Source organism: Chelonia mydas, chromosome 27, assembly GCF_015237465.2.
Source record: "Chelonia mydas isolate rCheMyd1 chromosome 27, rCheMyd1.pri.v2, whole genome shotgun sequence".
NCBI lineage: Eukaryota > Metazoa > Chordata > Testudines > Cheloniidae > Chelonia > Chelonia mydas.
Genome location: NC_057860.1, coordinates 12,637,778 through 12,659,486, shown reverse-complemented (window position 1 = coordinate 12,659,486; position 21,709 = coordinate 12,637,778). Strand labels below are relative to the sequence as shown.

General features: G+C 45.6%; 1 protein-coding gene across 5 annotated transcripts in view; it reads left to right on the top strand.

Annotated features, from left to right (window-relative positions):
• IKZF3 (IKAROS family zinc finger 3) overlaps positions 1 to 5,683 on the top strand; it is a 65,515-nt gene extending 59,832 nt beyond the window's left edge. For all 5 annotated transcript variants that reach the window (XM_043536768.1, XM_043536769.1, XM_037886938.2 and 2 more), the window contains one exon: positions 1,299 to 5,683. In XM_043536768.1, coding sequence (XP_043392703.1) covers positions 1,299 to 2,002 — 704 coding nt within the window. In that variant the 3' untranslated portion in view covers positions 2,003 to 5,683. The remainder of the gene's footprint in view (positions 1 to 1,298) is intronic.
• The last annotated feature ends 16,026 nt before the right edge of the window (positions 5,684 to 21,709 follow it).

The following is a 21,709-nucleotide window of genomic DNA, read 5'->3' as shown; positions in this document are numbered from 1 at the left end:
ATCCACAAAAGAGTTACTTCAGTCTTTTTTGGAGTGCAGCTTTCTTCCTTCCTTGCACCTGGCACACAAAGGGTTTGGGTCATGGCTCCACCCACAGTAACCTTCCTTGTCCCATACCTTGCTAGCAGGGGTATGAGGAGTGTTTCAGTTGTGTAGCCCCTCTGCTCTCTCCCCATTCCCTTGATGCTTGGCTGAGTACAATGTGTGCAGCGTTAACATAGTCAGGGCAGAGGTGGGCTTTGCTCCCCTGTGTGACTGCATTAGAGATCCTCAAAATCTAGCCCTATGTAATGTAATGTTCCAAAAGAATACATTATTTCTACTTATATGGCTTTCAATACTGTATTATCCGAGATCCTTCACAGAGTTAAAAGGAAACAATTCCAGTCCAAGGGGAGCTATATTATGCCACAGTCTAGGTTGGGAATATGCATAAATTCTTGTTAATTTTAATGTATTAAAATACAATGGGCGTAATTCTCCAATGTACTTCTACAGTTTCACACCCAAGTAACATCATGGAGAATCAGGCCCAATAAGAACAAAAGAGCTGCAAAAAGAAAGCTTAAATGAGGGCTCCCATGCAAAGAAATGTAAAAAGATTTAAGTGCAGTCGTCCCAGAATTATGCCTATGTAATCTTATTGAAGGGGCCTTCCAACTACTTAATTTAGAAAGAGATGAGTAAAGGGGGGAATACATCATATATTTATATAAAATCCATATCTATATCTATCAATGAATGGTATAAGAATATAAGAACAGCCATACTGGGTCAGACCACGGATTCATCTAGCCCAGTATACTGTTTTCTGACAGTGGCCAGTTTACCCTCCCCGTCACAGACGAGTACAATTTCTCAGGAGATAATCAAAGAGCTAGAGGGAATGTTCTAAACCTTAAGGACCTGCTGTGGATTTTGTTTATTGACTAATTGACCTTTTTGCCTGTTTTATTTTTCATGAATCAGTTTTCACATGATTTTCTGTAAAGATGAAGGAAATGAATCCTTGACGAGCTTTCCTAATTTTATTCTTTTCCTTAAATCCCAGAACCATCAAGCTCAGTGATGGATTGGCCAGCAAGTTGCTTAACTAACTTCTCTATTGCTCCATTTCCTATGGGCTTGTGCTTCAAAAAGTCAATTTACTTACATAAACAGCATCCCTGCCCCAAAGAGCATATAGCTAAATTCAAATCTGTTTCCTTTTCAGGGCCTACTGCTATTTAGAAAAGGATCCTAGAGTTTTAATACTTTTACAATCCACTCAGTAATTCAGTTTCTTTCCTCTCTTGTAGGTGAGAAGCGACATAGCTTTGACATTAATTACAATTCCAGTTTCTTGTATGAAAAGGAAAGTGAAATGATGCAAGGACGTATGATGGACCAGGCCATAAATAATGCGATCAGCTATCTTGGAGCAGAAGCACTGCGTCCGCTTGTACAAACCCCACCAGCTCCCACTTCTGAGATGGTCCCTGTCATCAGCAGCTTGTATCCCATACCGCTCACCCGCTCTGAAATGTCAAATGGCAATCCACAAGATACAGAGAAGAGTCATGCCCACCTTAGAGACAAAAGTTTGTCTTCTGACAGAGGCCTTTCCCCAAACAACAGTGGCCAAGACTCCACAGATACTGATAGCAACCATGAGGAGCGTCAGAATCACACCTACCATCAAAACCAAATGATCCCCTCCCAGGTCCGCAATGGCCTCCAATCCTTGAAGGAGCTCCCAAGACCATATGACATAATCAAGCCACCAACCATATGCCCACGTGATGCCTTTAAGGTTATCAATAAGGAAGGTGATGTCATCGGGGTCTACAGATGTGACCATTGTCGTGTCTTGTTTTTGGATTATGTGATGTTCACCATTCATATGGGATGCCACGGATTCCGTGATCCTTTCGAATGCAACATGTGTGGGTACAGAAGCCAAGACAGATATGAGTTCTCCTCACATATAGCACGAGGAGAGCACAGAGTGGTCCTGAAGTAAAAGGATTGATTTTCCAAGAGACCAAAGGATCTGTTTTAGATTTGTTTGTTTTTTAAATTTGACTAAAAAAATTGCTTAAATATTTTTCTGTGCCAATCCTAAAAGTGTTAGTGTCCCTTGTAGTAGCAAAGTACTGATGGGGCTTTTTATTTGTTACTCAAAATGCAGTATTCTGTAGCATCTGTGCCTAGATACTGTGGTGACTGGCACGATATATAAATACCAAAGATAGCCAGATACAGATTTTGTATGAACTTTATTTTTGTGAAAATTTATAGCAACTTAAGATGTTTTTAAATATTTTAACATGTATTTTTGTTAGAACATTTGCTTCCAGTAATAGCAAAATGGCCATCTAGCTGTATTATGAGTGAAATATAAAGTCAAATATTGATGTCATAATTCTCATAAAAAAAGTTTGTCCATCCTTACTGCCCTTTCAGAACCACTGTATTCCAGCCAATAACACACAAGAGACACTTTCTGTTAGTGTTTCAATTCCTGAGGTATTCCTAAAATGGCCAAATTATTGAAACACAGAAAACACATATCTGGGGAGATTGTATCAAATAACTTTTAAATGTTTTCCCCAAAGTCTTAAAAGTGTGTTGTCTCACCACACTTTGCTTTTGCTTACTCCACTCTGTTCACTTTCTTTAAAGTCTCTCCCCACCTCACCTCTTACTCAGTAATACCAAAATAAGCCATGTGAGCTATTTGGCATTTTAGTTTTTGTAACTGTACGCTTTTGGGATACCCATTGAGACCATTTGTTGGCTTGCCCCTAAATTCTGGAGGAAATCCTGCTTTTCATTAATGGATCAAGTATGTGTCTTTCTAACAGAACAAAATTGCAATGAGACTCAAGACCCGATTCTGCTCTCATTGACATCAACAGCAAACTCACACTGACTTCACCTGGTGCAGGAGCAGTCTCTAAAATAGCAATGGGCAGACAAAATGCTCATTAAGGCAAATGGGATTTTTGCTTATCTAAGGGCTGAAGGATTGGGCAGTTTGAGGTTACTATAACTCAGGGAGAGAACAGAGACGATAACATATAGAACAAATAACAAGAAAACTTTTTGATTTAGAAAGCAATTTTCTAATGACAGTGTACTGAATGTGAAAATAAAGGTCCCGAGTCTCCTCTCACTGGTGTTACACCTTTGTGAGAGGAGCACTAGGCTCAAAATTTATTGGATCAGATGCTACCCTCATTTACACCCATGTAACTTCACTGATGGCCAGGTGGTTGCGCAGATGAGCATAGAAGTTGACTCAATATATTTTGGATTTAGCGTTGCCAAGTAGAATCATAGTGTCCTGGCAAAAATTTGCACTAGCTACCGTGAGAATCTTCATGTAAGAATGTGTGGGAGCGGACAATTCAATCACACTTTCTGGTTTTACATGGGGATATCCCTTGGAGTGAAATGTGCTGTTTTGCAAAATGAGTATTTGCGATTACTTTGAAGCCAGTTTTTAAAATAGTTCTTTTAATCTAATCATTGTTCTGCAGCTGTATTATTAGTCACTGTGCTGAAGATGTGAATATGATAATTTTGCTGAGTGTATGTTTATTTTTTTAAAATCTTTTATATAATGTAGAGTTAGATGTGTTCTGCTGGATTTTTTCATCCAGTGGGTATTTGGTCTGAGCATTTATTTTGTACTTTTTCAGTGTTGTGTCAACTGCTGTGTAATGTTTCACTTTTTTCCATGGAGCAAAAGTGGGAGCTAGTGTTCTGAATACACAGACTGAGTGTCAGGAAATACAGAATTCTAACACTGGCTCCCTCTGTGGTCTTGGACAAATCACTTCACCTCTCCCTGACTTATTTTCCTCGTGTAAAAAGGGAATGATAATATTTTCTCTGCCTGATAGGGGTATGTGTGAAGATTAATAAAATTAATGTTTGTAAAATGCTATGAAGTTGAAAAGTACTATATAAGTGCTAAGTGTATGTGTATATATATATTTTGTGCAGAGTGGGGAAGATATTTTTGTCCATTTGTGTTCAATTTGTAGATACATATTTGTAAAATACTTTTATTAATCCCTTTGTGGTAGAAAACTTCTGATTACCAGGGACATTTTTAGTGAGCTGAGTGGAAGCCCCTCCTACCTCTCAAACACACCCATGCCGCAGCACTACTACAAAACTCTTCAGTTGAGTTACTCCTGACTTACAGAAGATCTGTAAATCAGATAGAGGACATTAGGTTCATGCTCAGTATATTTGGAAATACTGTGGAGTGGGTCTCTTACAATAGGAGGTTGCCTAAAAAGGGTGGGGCAGAAACATACTGTATTCTTCTTTATTTCCTGTCCTAAATTACTGTGAGCTGATAAACAGTTTCTACATTTCATTCTAAAGATGGCTGTATTTTCATGGGGAAAATGATCAATACATATGTACACCATAGAAAAAATGGTTCTCATTAGGGTTAAACAAAATCATTTAGAAAGATTAATAAGAAAAAGTGCAAATAGTGAAGTGTTACCTAGTCATTAGCACAGGAAACACCTTGAATGACTGCATGTATATTACATCAAATACCACCAGCTTCTTTCTCACTCCACCATAGGATCCTTGAAGATTACTTTGCCCAGAATTTACTTTCCCACTCTTCACTTATTGTTCAGCTAGGCAGGGCTTCAACCACCTACCCACCCATTATTTCCCAGATAAAGTGAGCAATCAACCACTGCGCCTGTGAAAAGTTCAATTCGAGCTACATTCACAGTTTTTTTGAAAGAGGTTTCACAGTATCTTCCCCTAGTAGGCAGACTTTTCTCACCACTACTCAGGCAAAGAAGTGTTGTTAAGATACACTGCACCAAAATAAATTGCTCATAGCCATTTTCTGGGCCCAATGAGCAGTGTATTTTAATGAGTACCTTTTATCTGACATGTAAATCCTTATTAACTTCATGAGTGTGTGTTTGGGACTACTCCCACTTGGGCCCAGGACTGCGTTGGTCACATATTGGCACTGAAGCTTGAGGAGTACATAAGGCCCACACCTGCAAAGTGCTGAGCACCACTGCTTTCCATTTAAATCAGGATCTGCCCCCTAATTTAAAAGGATTTGCCCCCTAATTGGCATAAAATTGAGCAGATTGACGCTTACTTCATCTTTAATATGGAGAGGTAGCTCACAGACACTAAAGATCGCATCTTGCAGTGCTCCATCTTGATCTCAGCAGCCTTCCACTGGATCAAGAGGAAAGATTGCATGGTGAAGCAAGTAGTCTGTTTTGGCCATGTCTGTTTATCAGAAAGAAGGTGGATCACAATGTTGGCTACTGAGAGTCACATTTAGTTTGCAAGATACATTTTGCCAACCCCTGCTGCAAAGAGTTCAAACGCCGGAGTTGAAAAACCCATTGATGACCTTGCAAAATTACCTGAACTGCAAAATGAAAAACCTTTGCAAACTGTTGCTAGCCTAATTTGTTCTACTGGCCTATTTTAACACTGCTGGTTCAGTTGATTTCAGTATGAAAACACATTTTGCATAGACATTTTTCTGAAATGCAGCCTGATCAACAGTTTTCTCTGTCTCAGTCAATTCTTTGTTGTACTAACTGATAAATTGCACACATACAAAACATTGATATGGTTTTTCAAATTGTATTGTATCATTAAGGAATAAATTTTATTTTTTGTTTAATATTTTATTGAATTTTTGAAGGACAGACCTACAAAAAGAATATCTAATATTTGTAATTGCTAAAGAAGTCTCAGCAGATATAACAAATAGATGTAATGCAATTCTGTGTTTGTAAAAGGCCTAGCATAATGGGGCCTTGATCCCTGATTGGTGGTTTTAGATGCTACAAAACACACGTAATAATAATGCTCTATATGTTGAATAAATTTTTGTATTTAATTAAGACAAATTAATTCAGATAGGCAGCCCCTAGCTTCCAAATGTTGAGAATTTTTGTCTTACTAAGCTTTAATCTATCATATTTCATATTTATAAATCAAGAAATTGTGATGACATTTATGGTCAATATGCAGGTTATGTGTTATACCCTCAAGAATGAGCTTAATGGCTGTGGTTAACAGCATGTTAAATACTTTCTTAATATAACTCTGTTAAATGTAGAGATTTAACTATAATATAGGCTACTCTTTTTTAATTGTGGAAAAACTATATCAGTATAAATTATATATATACAAAAAAAGGAGCCTTGTTTGACCTTTTGGATTTAGACTGCACATTCCCTGCGTTCCAAGCAAATCAAAGATAGGCACATAAAGATGAATAACAGGCCAAATTCTGCCCTGGGATATACACAAGTAATTCCTACCAAATTTTCTGGGACTTTTGTGTGCATATTTCTGAAGGCAGAGTCTGGCCCTTACTTTGTCACCCAATGTTTTAAGAATCTCCATTCTTTTGGCTCTATGTTACTGAAGCCTGGTTGGCATTGGAGATAGTTCACAGGGACCAAGAACCCCACTAGTTGATTTGCCAGTGGAAAATAAAGTACACTGTAAATGTTAGCAGTGGATTTGAAGAATAGAAATTCCATTTATCTACACATACTGCCCGGTGACCTTAAGTGACTTTACATTGTTATAGGGTCAAAGGCTTTTCACCTTCACGCTCTTCATGCAAAGCCTAAATAGGCATTGCACAGGCCTTTAAAGGCACTTGGCTACTAGAGTGAGGGGCAGTATAGAAATACCTAAAATGGAAAGGACTACTCTCCCCCTTAATCCAGAAGTGTGGAGTGGTTGGGTGGCTAATCTGTTGCCACTGTTACAGGGAAGGGCTGTAGTAACAGCTGGTGCCCCTGGGTGTGATGTTTAGACCTGTAGATTCTTGTAGTGGTAGCTCCATTATTTAGTCGGAGCCTGTGCCTGCCATGCCCCTGCCTCCTTCCTTCCTTCTGTATTGCTGGCACTGTGGAATAGAACTATGCGGTGAGCACATGGTGTAGCGTTCCCCATGACAACTAGTCCTTGGCTTGCTCCACCTCAGGAAGTGGAACTGTGTCAGTTCTGCTACCTTTAGTGCTTTCTGCACCAAAAAACCAGTGGGGTGAAGGTTACATTCAGCCCATAGTTCCCAGATTCTTTTTAAAAAGTGCTTGAAGAACAAACACTTTAGTCTTCTATGCCCCTGGGGAGTTCTTTGGAAGGCGCAAGTATCCAGGAGTTTCTGAAAGACTAGAGCTGCACCTTACTCTCTAGAGCAGTGCTACTGAAAGTGGTGGTCTGCGGACCGGCTGCCGGTCTGTGCACGCATTGGAAAAAAAAATTGCCGTTCCCCCACGTCAGATAGCTTGAGAAGCACTGCTCTCGAGCAGATCAGTTAGAGGGAAGCCTCAGTAACAAGTTGTGGAAGAAGTAGCATTTCAAGCTAATACTAGGACAGCCAGCAGGCCCTTTTTTAGCACCTGTTTTAACAACTTCACACTTGTTCACACTTATTTCATTCCCTCTTGACACTTTTCACCACAATAAACTGGACCAGCTTAACAGAAGAGAGAGAAAAGAAAAAGTCAATGCATTTTCTTCTTTAGAGTCACCGACTTCCTTCCTACCACCCAGTAAAACCTAAACAACTGTAAATGGTTTCCCCATTTTGCTGCGAAACTTTCACACTAAGCCTTAAAGAATTGTCTAAATAATTTCCAGTTTTTGAAATGTAGCAGTACTGGCAGGTTTAGAACAGTGAGCAAAATGTTAAGAAGCAAATTCTGTTTTAATTTTTAATGTATCTTCATTGTGGCTTTTCTTTTAATAAAAATAATTCTTTTGACAATGGAAAAAAATATTCATGTGCCTGGAACCAGAAACACATAAACATAAGGTTTATAAAGGTGTTGAGTTGATGTTAGGACAGAGAGATCCTTATCTTTTGATATACTGTAATTGTGATAGAACATGGAAGAAGTCATTTTGCCTGTAGTGTTCAAACATGCTTTACAATGCATGAAAATCCTAAAAAAGTGTACACAGCATTAAACCGCATCATTTGAATGTTTTAATGTGCTCATGCTTTTTGCAAGACTGTCTCTACCCTATTTCGCAGAAGGTAACAGGGCTAGTGGTGACAGACGTTCTGTCTTTGGTCTCTCTGCAGAGACTGCCAGTGAGAAGGCCAATTAGTGAAACACTCAGCTAGCTACTCACTGGAAACCATACAAAGATCACCAGACTCATTCCATGTAGGCTACTGAATGGTCATCACATGGTAACTGGGTCACTCATTAATGTCCTGGGCTGGATCTGAACTGGAACCCTAAAAGTCTCCCAGCCTATCACTAACCCCTTGAGCCATGCAGTCTCTGATCAAAGTCCTTTAATCCTCCATTTCTGGAGGATTCAGCGCCTCCAAATGAAGTTAGCAGCAGTACATTCCAAGGCCCTTGGACACCAAAACATTATTCACTTCAAGTAAATTTATGTTGCTTGCCTCTTCTGCGTTTTTAGGACCTGGTCAAAAGCCCATTGAAGTCAATGGGAGTCTTTCCATTTATTTCAGTGGGCTTTGGATCAGGGCCATTAACTATAGGTGGGCAAAGGAGGTAGTTTGAGCTGCTTATGTACTGTAAATTAGTTCCCTCTCAAGCTATATTTGTATGTGGCCTGGGAATACTTGCTTCCCTATCACTCTGTTACAGGGGGATAATAATATCTACCCCACTGGGGTGTGTGGCGAGAAAGGTAAACTGCTAGGCTTAAATATAGGCTATGCCTGTTTCCACTGAAGTTAATTATGAAACTCCCATTGACTTCATTGCAAACAGGATTGGACCCTTAAGTGTTTGTAAAGCATGTTGAGCTGCTTGGATGAAAGACACTATAGATGTGCAAACAGTTATCATTCCCTATTTAGGAGACGTTAAAAAAAACCCCATCACTACACATACAGGACCAGATTTTCAAGTGCTCAGCATCCACAATTGGCCCAGCTCCCATTGTGGCACCCAAATAAGGACCACATGTTCAAAAAAGCTCAGCACTCAACTTGCTGAGCTCTTTGGAAAAGCTAGCTCTTAGTTAAAAAGAATGCCTGGACACAATCACTAAAACCATGGGCCCATGCCGCCCTTACAGTGAGTAGCAATTACGAGAATGCTCCCATTGACTTCAAGCCCTATGTAAAACAGTTCAGTCAAGCATAAAGGATGCATGTTACCACACTGGCAAGAGCGGGTCCATACCAGACAAACTGCACCCTGGCGAAGGAAGTTTACCTTCACAAGTTATCAGACCAAGGCCCTCAAGGGAATCGCTCTCTTTCTCCTTTTCCTGGCCCATGTGCTGTCATGAGGTTAACATAGAGACATTCCATCAGAGGAAGGTTATATTTGTATTGCCATTTGCATATCAGCAAACCATTGCACCTGTGCAGCTAGTGAAATTCTCCAGGGAGCGAGAGTGCAGAACAGTAACTAACAATTGTAACATGCAGACTCGCCAATGAAAGGAAAGTCCCGGCAGACAATTGTTTTTAGAAGAACACACTTTCCTTTCAAGAGTTACTAAGCTAAAACCTCTCTACATGAACTACCACTACTTTAGCTTGCTAAAGCAAATAAGTATTTCAAAGTTAGATATTTTTAAATCAGCAGGTCCAGATAACTTGCATACAAGACTTTTAAAAGAGCTGGCTGAGGAGCTTGCTGGACCATTAATGTTGATTTTCAATAACTCTTGGGACACTGAGGAGGTTCCAGAAGACGGGAAGAAAGCGAATGTTGTGCTTCTAGTTAAAAAGGGTAAATGGGATGACCTGAGTAATTATAGGCCTGTCAGTCTGACATTGATCCTAGGAAAGGTAATGGCCCAACTTCTATGGGACTCGATTAATAAAGAATTAATGCCAATCAATGTGCCTTTATGGGTAATAGATCCTGTCAGACTAACTTAATATATTTTGATGAGATAACAAATTTATTTGATAAAGGTAATAGTGTTGATGTAATATACTTAGACTTCTGTAAGGCGTATGACTTGGTACAACACAATATTTTGATTAGAAAACTGGAATAGTATAAAATTAACATGACGTACATTAAATGAATTAAAAACTGGCTAATTGATTGGTCTCAAACTATAATTATAAAGATGTGTTTCTAGTGGGGTCCTGCAGGGTCTGGTTGTTGGCCCCATACTATTTACCATATTTATGAATGACTGGGGAGAATGACATATTTATAAAATCACCACTGATAAAGTCTGCAGACAGTTACTGATATAGAGAGATCTGTATCACTTAGTAAGCTGGGTACAAGCAAACAATATGCAATGTAATACAGCTAAATGTAAAGGTATAGGTATTAGGCACTGGTATAACCACTACTGGAATATCGTATGCATTTCTGGTCCACTTCCATAATTCAAGAAGGATGTTGATAAATTGGAGAGGGTTCACAGAAGAGCCATGCGAATGACTAAAGGATTAGAAAACCTGCCTTATAGCAATAGACTGAAAGAGCTCAACATGTTCAGCTTAACAAACAGCAGGTTAATAGGTGACGCGATCACAGTTTATAAGTACCTACATGGGAAACAAATCTTTGATAATGGGCTCTTCCGTCTATCAGACAAAGGTATAACGTAATCCAATAGGCTGCACATTGAGACCCGATAAATTCAAGACTGGAAATACGGCACAATTTTTAACAATGAGGGTAATTTCCAAAGGTAGTGGTGAATTCTTTATCATTGACAAATTTAAAATCAAGATTGGATGTTTTTCTAAAATATATGCTCTAGGAATTATTTTGGGGCAGTTCTGTAGCCTGTATTATACAGGAGGTCAGAATGGATGGTCGCAATATTCCTTTCTGGCCTTAGAACCTATGAAAATGCAAAGCATTGTGTTAATTTATTATTTTTGTCTCCAAGGTTTATGTTACTATGGATCAGATACTTAGCCAGTGTAAACTGGCATAGCTCCACTTACATCATCTGCGGATCTAGCCACATATATGAATACACATACACGCACCCCTGTGCACACATATACCCACACGTTTGTGCACACGTCCATTCAGCTATTTAGGACTAGATTATATCTTTCATGCCACAACCCTGCTTGGGGATGATAGAGCGCTGAAGATATTGTGCCTCAAATAGGGAAATCTCTCTCACTGCTGCCTACTCGTGTGCAAGGAGGGAACTGCAGGTTACTCCCACTCGTGCAGGCTGGTGTAGAGAAGGTGCAGTGGCCCATGACCCCACCTCCTCCCTACCCCTTTTCTTTCTCAAATCCCATGGGTCCCCAACCCAGACCCATCGGGCCCCTGGCAGTGCTCAGACCACAGATGTCTCCCCCAGTCAGGAGCTTTGTGGGCAGAGTCCTTTGTGAGCTACAGTTCCACTAGCCCCCTTTCCCACTGATTCTCATGAGCTGCTGTGGCCCCAGCCTGAGCAGGACCTATGGGCCTGGGTCTGACATGATCCTTCACAGCCTACTCCTCAAGAGTGGGGAATATTCACAAGCAGGCCCCATGCTCCCTAGGGTGCGTGAGGTGCAGGTGGTATAACTGTCAGGTTGCTAGGACACTTTCTGTTCTCCAGATGGCCCCTCACCTATTTGTTTGGTGCATGAGGATTCCTCCTCCTTTCTTTGAAGCTACCGGAGGTAAGAAAGCAGACTCTGATGGATGGTTTCTCTGATCCAGTGGAGCAAACCTTTCCCCCCCATTGCATGGTCCCTGTTATTGTCATGACCTTTGATTTCCACTGCAGCCGTGAATGAATTGTTCATTAATTAATCACTTTAGATTACAAGATAAATGCATGGTTTGTGTACCATAAAACTTTGTTGACACTCCATCTGTAGCAAATAAGGTCTGGGAGTGTACTAGCACCTTTGGAAGTTGGGGGGTGGAGGATGCCTTCTGCCTATCTGGCTGACCAAGGAGTGATTTTCACAAGTTCTGAAGGCAGGAAAGATGGTGGCCATGCAAATGTCTGGCGCATAGGATCACAATAGGGGAAAACACCGATTAGGCCAGTGGTTCTCAACCATTTGGAGTGAAGGACCCATTTGTAAATCTTGATGCATGGTCTGTCAAAACCCAGAGATATCCCCCGCTCCCCCAGACCTGATGCTCTTCCCCCTGCAGGATTCAGTGAGGGGGAGAGTCTCAGACTAAAATTCCAAATGCTCCATCCAGATGTGAACAGCTGGGGCATATCCCCCTCCAGCAACTGAGGAGAGGGGCAGTGAGATAAGACAACCCCCTAATACTACAAAGCCCCCCCACGGCCCATGGGAGGCAGAGAGTAAGGGGGGATTTGGGGGCTTGGAGGTGAAGTGGGGAGATTGGGGCACCTGGGGGTATAGTGAGAATGAAGTTGGGGCTTCTGGAGGGGGATAGGGAAGGAATGAGGGGTGTGGGGGGACAGTAAGAGGCTGGGGGAAGTTATGGGGACAGAGGGGTCCGGGGGAAGGACAATGAGCTGATTTTCCCCCAAAACACACAACCCCTAAATGTCCATGGGGGGCAGACGGTAAAAGGGTGGGTGGATTTGGGGTCCTGGGGGTAAGTAAGATGGGGAGGTTGGAGGAAGGAGTCGGGGGGCAGGAGGGGCTGGGGTGGCAATGGAGGAAGAGCTGGGGATCCGGAAGGGTGGTATGACAGAGGGGTCTTTGTGGGAGATGTACCTTGGGGTCCCCATTCGGAGGTCCTGGGGTGCAGGATGGGGGGTATGGAAGATGGGGTGTTGTCCAGCCTGGGGGTGCAGTACATTGTGTGGGGGCAATACTTACCAGAGAGTGTGATATCAACTGTTCCCTCCCAGCTCCTGTCCTGCTGGACTGGCTGGGCTCAGCCTCCTGATGTGGGGCAGCTGGCCAGGCCAAATTTGTGTGAGTGGCGTTGCGACCACTCCCTCAAATTTGGCCCACCTGCCTCCCCCATCATCATGACAGAGGGGCAGCTGGGCCAAACCTGAGTGGCGGCATGACCCGCTGCACCAGGTCACAGCACCCGGAGTGGGGAGGTGAGCCCAGGCAGACCCTTGACCCTTTGACGTGTTCTGGAGATCCAATTTTAGGTTGTGACCCACAGGTTGAGAAACCTTGTATTAGACTATCACAGGCAGGATACACTCCCCCAATAGAGGGTGCCCAGTGCTCCCATGAAAACATAAGATTCGCAATCCCAAATGTGGCGCACCGAGTCTGATATCCACCTAATGCTTCAGGGGAAGGCAAAAAACCCACTCTCTCTCCCCTGCCATAATCTACCCTTTCAGCACGTGCAGTGGTCTCCTGGAGTGTCACTTTCTCCTTGACCCCTGCCACGACTGGGACTCCGGGAGTGAAATCCTAGCCCCATTGAGCCAATGGGAGTTTTGCCATTGACTTTGATGGGGCTGGCATTTTACCCATAGTTCCGCTTGGACACAGAGAGCCAGGCAAGATTCCACCCAGGAGAACAGGGGAAAGTGACTCTATAAAAATGGCTCTTTCTTGCTCAGCAGATCTGCTGCTTGTGTGCTTGTCTCAGGGTCAGACGCCCTTATTCTCGCAACAGCTTTTGACTTCTACTAGCACTGCAGAGGTGAATTCACTGGATCCCATTCCATCTAGGTCCTCAACACAGTTATGTGCTAATCATTCAGCAGGCCCACTGCATTCGCCATTGGAAAACACTGACAAATGTCCCTGGGGCAGATGCAGCCACTCAGGATCCCCTCTGTGATTGCAGAGACGTCACCCAAAAGGCTGAATTTGGACAGTAGTGTCTATCGTTAGCAATAAGAGGTGCAGAAGGCAGGCAGAATGGTAGGGGAGAGATCTTTGCAGGGGCCAGCTTGTATCCCTCAGCAACTTCCTGCTTTCACACTGAACTAGGCCCCTCCTGAAACCTGACCTTCTTTCTCCAGCTCCACTCATCACGCTCCAAGCGCAACCTCTATTGCTGGTGATGATTCATGAGGTGGAGAGAGAGCCCACACTCCCCTTTCACTGCTTCCTTTCCAGAGGGGGCCTCCCCCTTTCATAAATGGCAGCCTCCCCTGCACTGATGTAGTTTGAGTTCCCATTTCTGGGAGGGCTGCAGACAGGACGCTTGCCAGTGTCCCTCCTCCCACAGCAGAGCCAGAGATAGTAAAAGTTCACGGCAAGCTCCCTGCCCGCCCCCCTGCTATTAGCAGCGGGATCAAAGGCATGGAAGGGTAACTGACAGCCAGCCGTTGGGGACTGCTTTTCCCCTAGTCTACACATACTCCATTAAAGGACAGCCTGTTTGTGCACAAAGTGAACTAACTTCGTGCCTCACTGTGCTTGTCCCTGACCATTTCAACAAAGCAATGTTAGGTTATTATCTTCTATTTACTCTAGCCCACCTGCTCGTTGCACTCAGGGGTTTCATGGCTGCCTCAACCGAGACATGGTAATGTCATGATCGTATCATGGTATTTGATGCTTTGCATAAAGCCGCCGATCTCAGCTTTTAATTTTTTTAAAAGGATCAGTTTCTAGCCCTGGTGGTTACAGGTCAAAGTTCAAAAACCTGACCCTTGTGCTCGAACACCAGATGGCAAAGACACCCCCAAATATGTGGCGTGGGGGTATTAAAAAACCTCATGATTTTTAAGCCAATGTAATGATTTTTACAGGGCCCGATCCACGGTTTTTGAACGCTCCGCGTTAGCAACACTGTAACAGCAATTGTTCCCACTGTCTCTCTCTCTTCCCTGGGTTAAACCGCCCCCCACCTTCGCCCCTGCCCCTCAGAGTGGAGAGAGTTAGTCAAATTCTCATAAACCACAGACTGGGGGGAGGCTGCGTCTCTGCAGCTTCTCGGCTCTTTGATGTCACTGATCTGAACCCTGGGTCCCGCAGGTGCGGCTGCTGTTGCCATGGCGACAGAGGCAGTCGTCCCCTGACTACTTTTTCTGATGAACATTGACTTTAAAAACAAAACAAAACCAGAAAGAAAGGAGCCACAGAGCTGTCTCCTGGGTGAGCTGACTGGTCTCAGACGTGCAGCAGCGTGTATCCTGGGACTCCATGTCCAGTGGGCCCGTGCTGGGGGGGAGGGCGGGAGCAGCAGCTGTTCTTGAGCTTGTTCGCCCTCCATCCCCACCTAAATTCAACCCAAATAAGAGCCTGTGGTAATGACAATGCCTACCTCTTCTATAGTGTTTTTCATCTGTAGCTTTCAAAGCGCCCCCCCTCCAAAGAAAGTCATTATTATTATCCGCAGGTGGGGAAACTGAGGCCCGGTGAGGGAGAAGAAATTTGCTCAAGGTCACCCAGCAGGCCAGCAGTAGAGCACCCAGATCTTCTGAGTCCCAGCCCAATGCTCTGTCTACTAGGCCATACTGCCTCCCCTGTAGTGCCTTACAGGGGGAAGGGGAGCAGCATCCCAAGACACCGAGCTAGAGTTGTCCAGTGGTTAGGACACTAGTTTAACACTTGGCAGACCTGGATTCTAGACCCTGCTCTGCCACAGACTTCTTGTGGACCCTTGGGCAAATCACTTGGCCTCTCCATGCCTCCATTGCCCATCTGGACCATGGGGACAACAGCCCTGCCCTGCCTTGCAGGGGTGTTGTGAAGATAGATGTATTACGGTCTGTGAAGTACTTGGGTACTCTGGTAGTAGGGCTCATATGAGTACTGTAGACAGACCTTTCCCTAGAATGCAGCCTGTCATGTCAGTGTGTTGCACTTTCATTCCAGGCCTTTGCAGAGCCTGATTGGCTCATCCTCCTCCCCTTCCATAGGAGGCAGCTATTACTAAATCCAATTTCCAGAGGGGGAAACTGAGGCACAGGGCAGGGAAGGGACTTGTCCATGGTCATGGAGAGAGTCAGTGACGGAGCTGATGGCCAGTCCCGAGCCCTGAGTTCTGGCGAACAGGGTTCACGGGGTTCACGGATCCAAGTGTCAGTGGATAGAAAAGGAGAGCCATGTCCTACAGGTGGCTCAGAAGCATATTAGCCCCCTGTTGTGGAGCTGTATACCCCTCCATTTCCTAATTCCCCTGGCCCCTATCCAGTGTACGCACACACACACACACACACACACACACACACACAGAGCTCCTCATGGGCAGAGCCTCAGTTGCGAGATGAATTCCCAGGCACCGGTGCAGAGTCCGCCCTGCTGGCAGACAGCCTTTGTCATCTAGAAAAGGAGAAAGGGCACTTTTGGGCTTTCTCACACTGTCTCCCAGCTCCCTCCACATTCATTTCAGAGCGAGCCTCGGCGACGGCTCAGTTGCCACAGGAGCCGAATGGCGGACGCTGAGAATTGCTTCTGAGAAATGGTGCATGGGGTTTAATCATCCAGGACCTTTCTGTGGTTTCTCTCTCTTATATCATCTTCAAAGTTCAGTCACGCTGGGCGCCCACACGGTGGCTAGCATTGCAAAAGGGCGGCTGTGGGACAGGGAGCCAGTGAACAGTACTAGCAGTCGCACTGCGGCTGCTGAAGCTATCGCCAGCACCTTGCATTGGGGGAGTACGACACACCCCACTGAGCAACAAAGCCCGAGCACGGAGCGCGTCGGGCCGGATTGGACGGTGTACGATGGCTCGTTTGTGCCAGCTAGGCTGGTGCAAATGGCACTATAGGGAAGTGAAGAATATCCCCGTCATAGACAGGCCCCGCTCTAGCCTTGGGCATCCTGCAGTGGGCTGGGGGTAGATTGGAGGGGGTGTGGCTGAGGCAGATCTGTAGCGCAGCGATTCTGCTCCCCTGTAAAGCCCCGGGGGGGCGTCACTAAAGCAGGGACACAAGTTAGGGCAAATCTGGAGCTGCCCTAATGTGCATCACAGCACACCACAGCAGGTCTCCTCGGCCATGCCAGTGCAGATGAATCCCTTTGTCGGTGGGATGGCCAGCTGTTTAGCCACGCAAAGCAGCAGGGCAGGACAGGAAGTGAAGGAGAGTCCCCCACGCGGTTGAATCAGCAGTTGGGTTTTAATTCCCTAGGGTGATGTTTGGCCAGGACCCCAGAGCTAACACATCTCCAGGGAGTGAACATTCAGTCCAGTATCAGGGCTGGCTTGTTCTCTGTCTTAGCTTTCCATCTGCCTCACAGCACCCACGCAGATTTTTCCCGGCCCTGCACGGCTGTGCCGAGAGCAGCAGCCCTCCATAACAACAGCAGCTGCCCGGCACCAGGCCTCTGGTCTGACATCCCCAAAGATCTGGCAACACAAGGCCACTCCAGCACCTTGCCGGGGCAGTTCTGAGGGAGAAAAGAGCTACCATAACCCATTGGTCATCATGCATTAGGCATTCCCACACTGTGTCTAGCCCACAGAGGATGTGGGTCTGTTCCAGCACAAGGTGTGCAGGCTGGTTCTCAAGCTCGAGCAGTTCATGCTTTTAGTTGTTAAGATGCCTGGTTCCATCCCTGGTGTTGGCCAAGATGGTGGCGGTGGTGCAGCTCCATCCCTGCGGGTTCCTCCGTCACTTCTGCCTTTTCTTGGCCCTGTCCCCGGCAGTGGCCTTGCTGTGAGAGCGTGCTGACCACCCACATGGCCCACAGGAGCCAATGGGAGCTGTTAAGAGCTCAGCACTTTCAAAATCCAGGCCACAAGGGGCACGTGGTGCATGGTGCTGAGCATCCCCCAGAAGCACTGGGTGGTCCCAAACCCCTGCCCGGGTCACTGGGAGCCAAGGTCCCTGTCACCTCACAGGAGCAGGCACCACATGTCTTGCTGACACAGTTTCAGCTGCACCATGGGCAGAGCCTGGATCTCCCCTCTGCAGAGTGAGCCGGCAGGTCAGATGGGGTGAGTCTGTGGAGATTAAACCCTGCCCACGCTGAAGTTAGTGGGAGTTTTGCCTTTGATAATGGGGCAACTTTTGCTGGCTTCAGTGGGAGACGCATCTGTGGCGCCGAGGGCTAGGTCCCTAAAGGTCACTTGTGTGAGGGTGGCGATGACCCACCCCCGCTGTGTGCATGGGAAGGCGGCAGGTAGCTGGGGACTGAGGGATTTGCAGTAGGGAAGGCAGGAGGGAATGAATGCCGAATGAGGTGCTAACGGGATGCACCTATTTGCTGGGAGCTGGGCTGCCACCTGACTGGATTCATTTCAAAGTTGGCCCCTAGGAAGCCCATGGTGGCACAAGTTCAGGAAGCAGCTGCAGTGGCAGGGGGGCCAGACCCCCCTCCACCATCAGAACAGCTGCTCAGCCCTTCCCAGCTCGAAGTCACAGTGGGTGCACTTTCAAAGGAAGCCTCTGTACTTTTTCACCCGGTGCTGGTTAAAAATATCACTCCAGATTTTAATAAGGGCTGTCGCTCGAGATATTTCTGTCTGGGAGTGGGAAGTGAAACCCTCTCTCTGGTCACAGCCCATCACTTGATTCTGCCAGAATGAGCTTGAGCTGCTCTTCCCCAAGGCCAGGCAGATATACCCTTTCCCTGAGCACTCCCACTCTTCCCAGCACTTGGCACTCAAAGCTCTGAGAGCCTGTTACAGCTACAGATGACTCAGACATTGCAGCACCCCTGTGCAACAGGCTGATGTTGAGCGGCAGCTCTGCCCAGTGGACAGGCCACTAAACTGTGCCCTGGCGAGAACTGGGTTCTCTTCCTAGGACTGCCACTAACCTGCCATGTGATCTTCTGAACCACTTCACCTCTGTTTCCTCTTCAAACCCTTTGCCTAACTAAGCTCTTAAATGCCGTGACTTTCTCTTATGCTGTACAGCACCTACCACAACGAGGCCTCTAGGTGCTATTGCAAAATATAAATAACAAAACTCCCCATCTTACAGGGGCATCCCAACTCAGGGAGTAGAGCCCAGGAGTTCTGATGCCTACTCCCCACTGCTGTAACCACAAGACTGCACTCCACCTAGCTAGGGATAGAACCCAGGAGTCCTGTTCCACTTGGGCTAACCTCCAGACCTGACTCCCACTCTCTGGGCTGAGAATTGTAGGGACTAGGGTTCCTGACTTGCACTCCCATAGTCTAACATTTACATGTATAGATGATGCTATTTATGCACTTAAAAACTATTCTTCATATGTTCTTAAATCCCCCATTAGTGCCTCCGCCCAAAGTCATTTGTCCCCAGCAGGTCAATGTGGAGTCCCCAGACCAACTAACCTGGACTGAGAACCAGAACAGAAAGTGCATTGGAAAAATGTTGAAAAAGCAAACTACCGCCAAGTTTTCAAAGCACTGTCACTTTAGAAAAGTCTGATTTTCTTTAACCAAACTTCCCAGCAAAAATGGACCCTTCTGTGAGATGAAACATGCAAACTTTCAGAAGATCAGATTCATTTATGAGAAGTTGTGGTTGGTGTTAGAAACTGGGCTTATAAAGAAGGGTGAGCTTCAAATTACTGGGATGCGTGGCTACCATTCTGTAAAGATCATCCTGGCTAAGCAGCTTCCTCTGAGTGTAGGGTTTGTGAGACAGAACACATATGTAACATCTGAAGGGCCAGGACTGCCCAGAAGGGGTGGGCAAAAGAGACAGCTTGCCCTGGGACCCCTGTTTGAGAGGGGCCCCAAACCTGAGTGGCACTGGGACCTCATGTGCCAGGTTATAACACCTGGAGCAGGGAGCTGGGGCCAGACCTGTGGGCCTGGAGCTGTGATTGTGGGGTTGGCTCACTCTCCAAGCCCCACAACTGTCCCTCAATGTTTTGCACCCTTGTTTCATATTTTGCACTGGGCCTCTGAAAACCTCTGCAGCCCAGGGAATTTTTTCAGTATCAGCCTTTCAGTGTCCCTATTCTTTACACTCACACACACATGGGTGAAACACAGGGACACTTTACTCTGAGTAACTGGAGGATCCCACTCTGCCTTGCCACATTTGGCTTCTGATTCCTTCCCCACCCACCAGCTCCATCCCTCACTCGTGACCCCTTTGTAGTGTATAGGAACTGGGTAGCATCCCTTTAAACAGTTTATGGTGCTCACTGGGTTCACTGTGCAACAGTGTGTGACTGTAACTCACTCTTGCATGTTGTATGTCACAGTAAGTGACATTATATGGACCCCACATACCCCGGTGACTCCTTTAGACTATTATTAGTGTCTAAATTAAAAAGACACAAGGCCACTTAGCTTCTTTTGGCCTCATCATTCCTCCCTCCCATTGCTTTCTGCTCATTTTCCTCCTATGCACGCAGACTGTGTCCAGAGCTAGCAGGTCTCACCCAGCCAGCTGCCTCTACTCTTCCTACCCCAGTTGTTCCGGGGCCCTTGGATCCCCACTCACTCCTGTGGTGTACTGAGGACTGTGTTTGAATTGTAAGCTATCACTTTAAGAGCGCAGGGAGAGAAAAGGGCTGAGTAAGGGTGCAGGGAGGTCCTGGTCCTGTTTGCAACTGCAGGCTTGGGCGGGGGCTCAGCAACAGAGTGTGTGATCAGAGTCAGTCTGGAAAGAGCCAGGTTAAAGCAAAGTGCAGTGCGGTATGCCTTGCTGCCTTAGGGAGTAGCCTGTTTTCTCTCTTTCTGTTTAAGGGTCCTTGTGTGTTATTGTTCTGAATTCAAAGAATTCAAGTAGCGTTACATTACAACCTTCCAGCAACAGCATTTATGTTTTTATCTAACATCTCTGTTTGTGTGCTATGAACATAACCACCCCTTCCCTTTACAATGTTACCTCTCAGTCCTGGCATGACGGCCCTCTCCTGTGCCTTTTCCCACTCCTCAGTCTTGATGCTTCAGCTGCTCTAAGGGTCTTCTTCACCTGCTCATTCCCTCTCCCATCCAACCATTCCCAGCCTCTCTCATGTCCCCACAAGCCACGTGATCGTTCCCCTCTATTCGACACTGGTGAGGCCTCATCTGGAGTACTGTGTCCAGTTTTGGGCCCCACACTACAAGAAGGATGTGGATAAATTGGAAAGAGTCCAGCGAAGGGCAACAAAAATGATTAGGGGTCTAGAGCACATGACTTATGAGGAGAGGCTGAGGGAGCTGGGATTGTTTAGTCTGCAGAAGAGAAGAATGAGGGGGGATTTGATAGCTGCTTTCAACTACCTGAAAGGGGGTTCCAAAGAGGATGGCTCTAGACTGTTCTCAATGGTAGCAGATGACAGAACGAGGAGTAATGGTCTCAAGTTGCAATGGGGGAGGTTTAGATTGGATATTAGGAAAAACTTTTTCACTAAGAGGGTGGTGAAACACTGGAATGCGTTACCTAGGGAGGTGGTAGAATCTCCTTCCTTACAGGTTTTTAAGGTCAGGCTTGACAAAGCCCTGGCTGGGATGATTTAACTGGGACTTGGTCCTGCTTTGAGCAGGGGGTTGGACTAGATGACCTTCTGGGGTCCCTTCCAACCCTGATATTCTATGATTCTATGATTCTAAGCCAGCCCAAAACTCTGCAGTCCCTCGCAGCTGGGCCTCTCTGTCCCATATGTAAGGCACCAGACAGAATACACTGCTGCAATTACTAGCACTGACCACTGGATGTCACTGCAGGTGCACACACCAGTCACTGCTGGGGGATTCTGTGCAATGCCAATGACCAATAGCTGGCATTGACAATGTCCTAAAAATGTAACAGGGGGCTTAACATTACATGAGCCAGGAACTGAGCACTAGTACAAAGCACTAAGGAGGCTGTGGACTACAGTGGGATCTGTGCTCCTATAAATTGAGTTTAGGTAGATTTGAGCTCTTGGGTTTTAGCATGGAGGGATGAACCCCCTGGAGATAAAAATCCACCTGAAGCACAATCCTGGAAACTTCTCTGTAGTTCAGCAAAGTTCAGGTA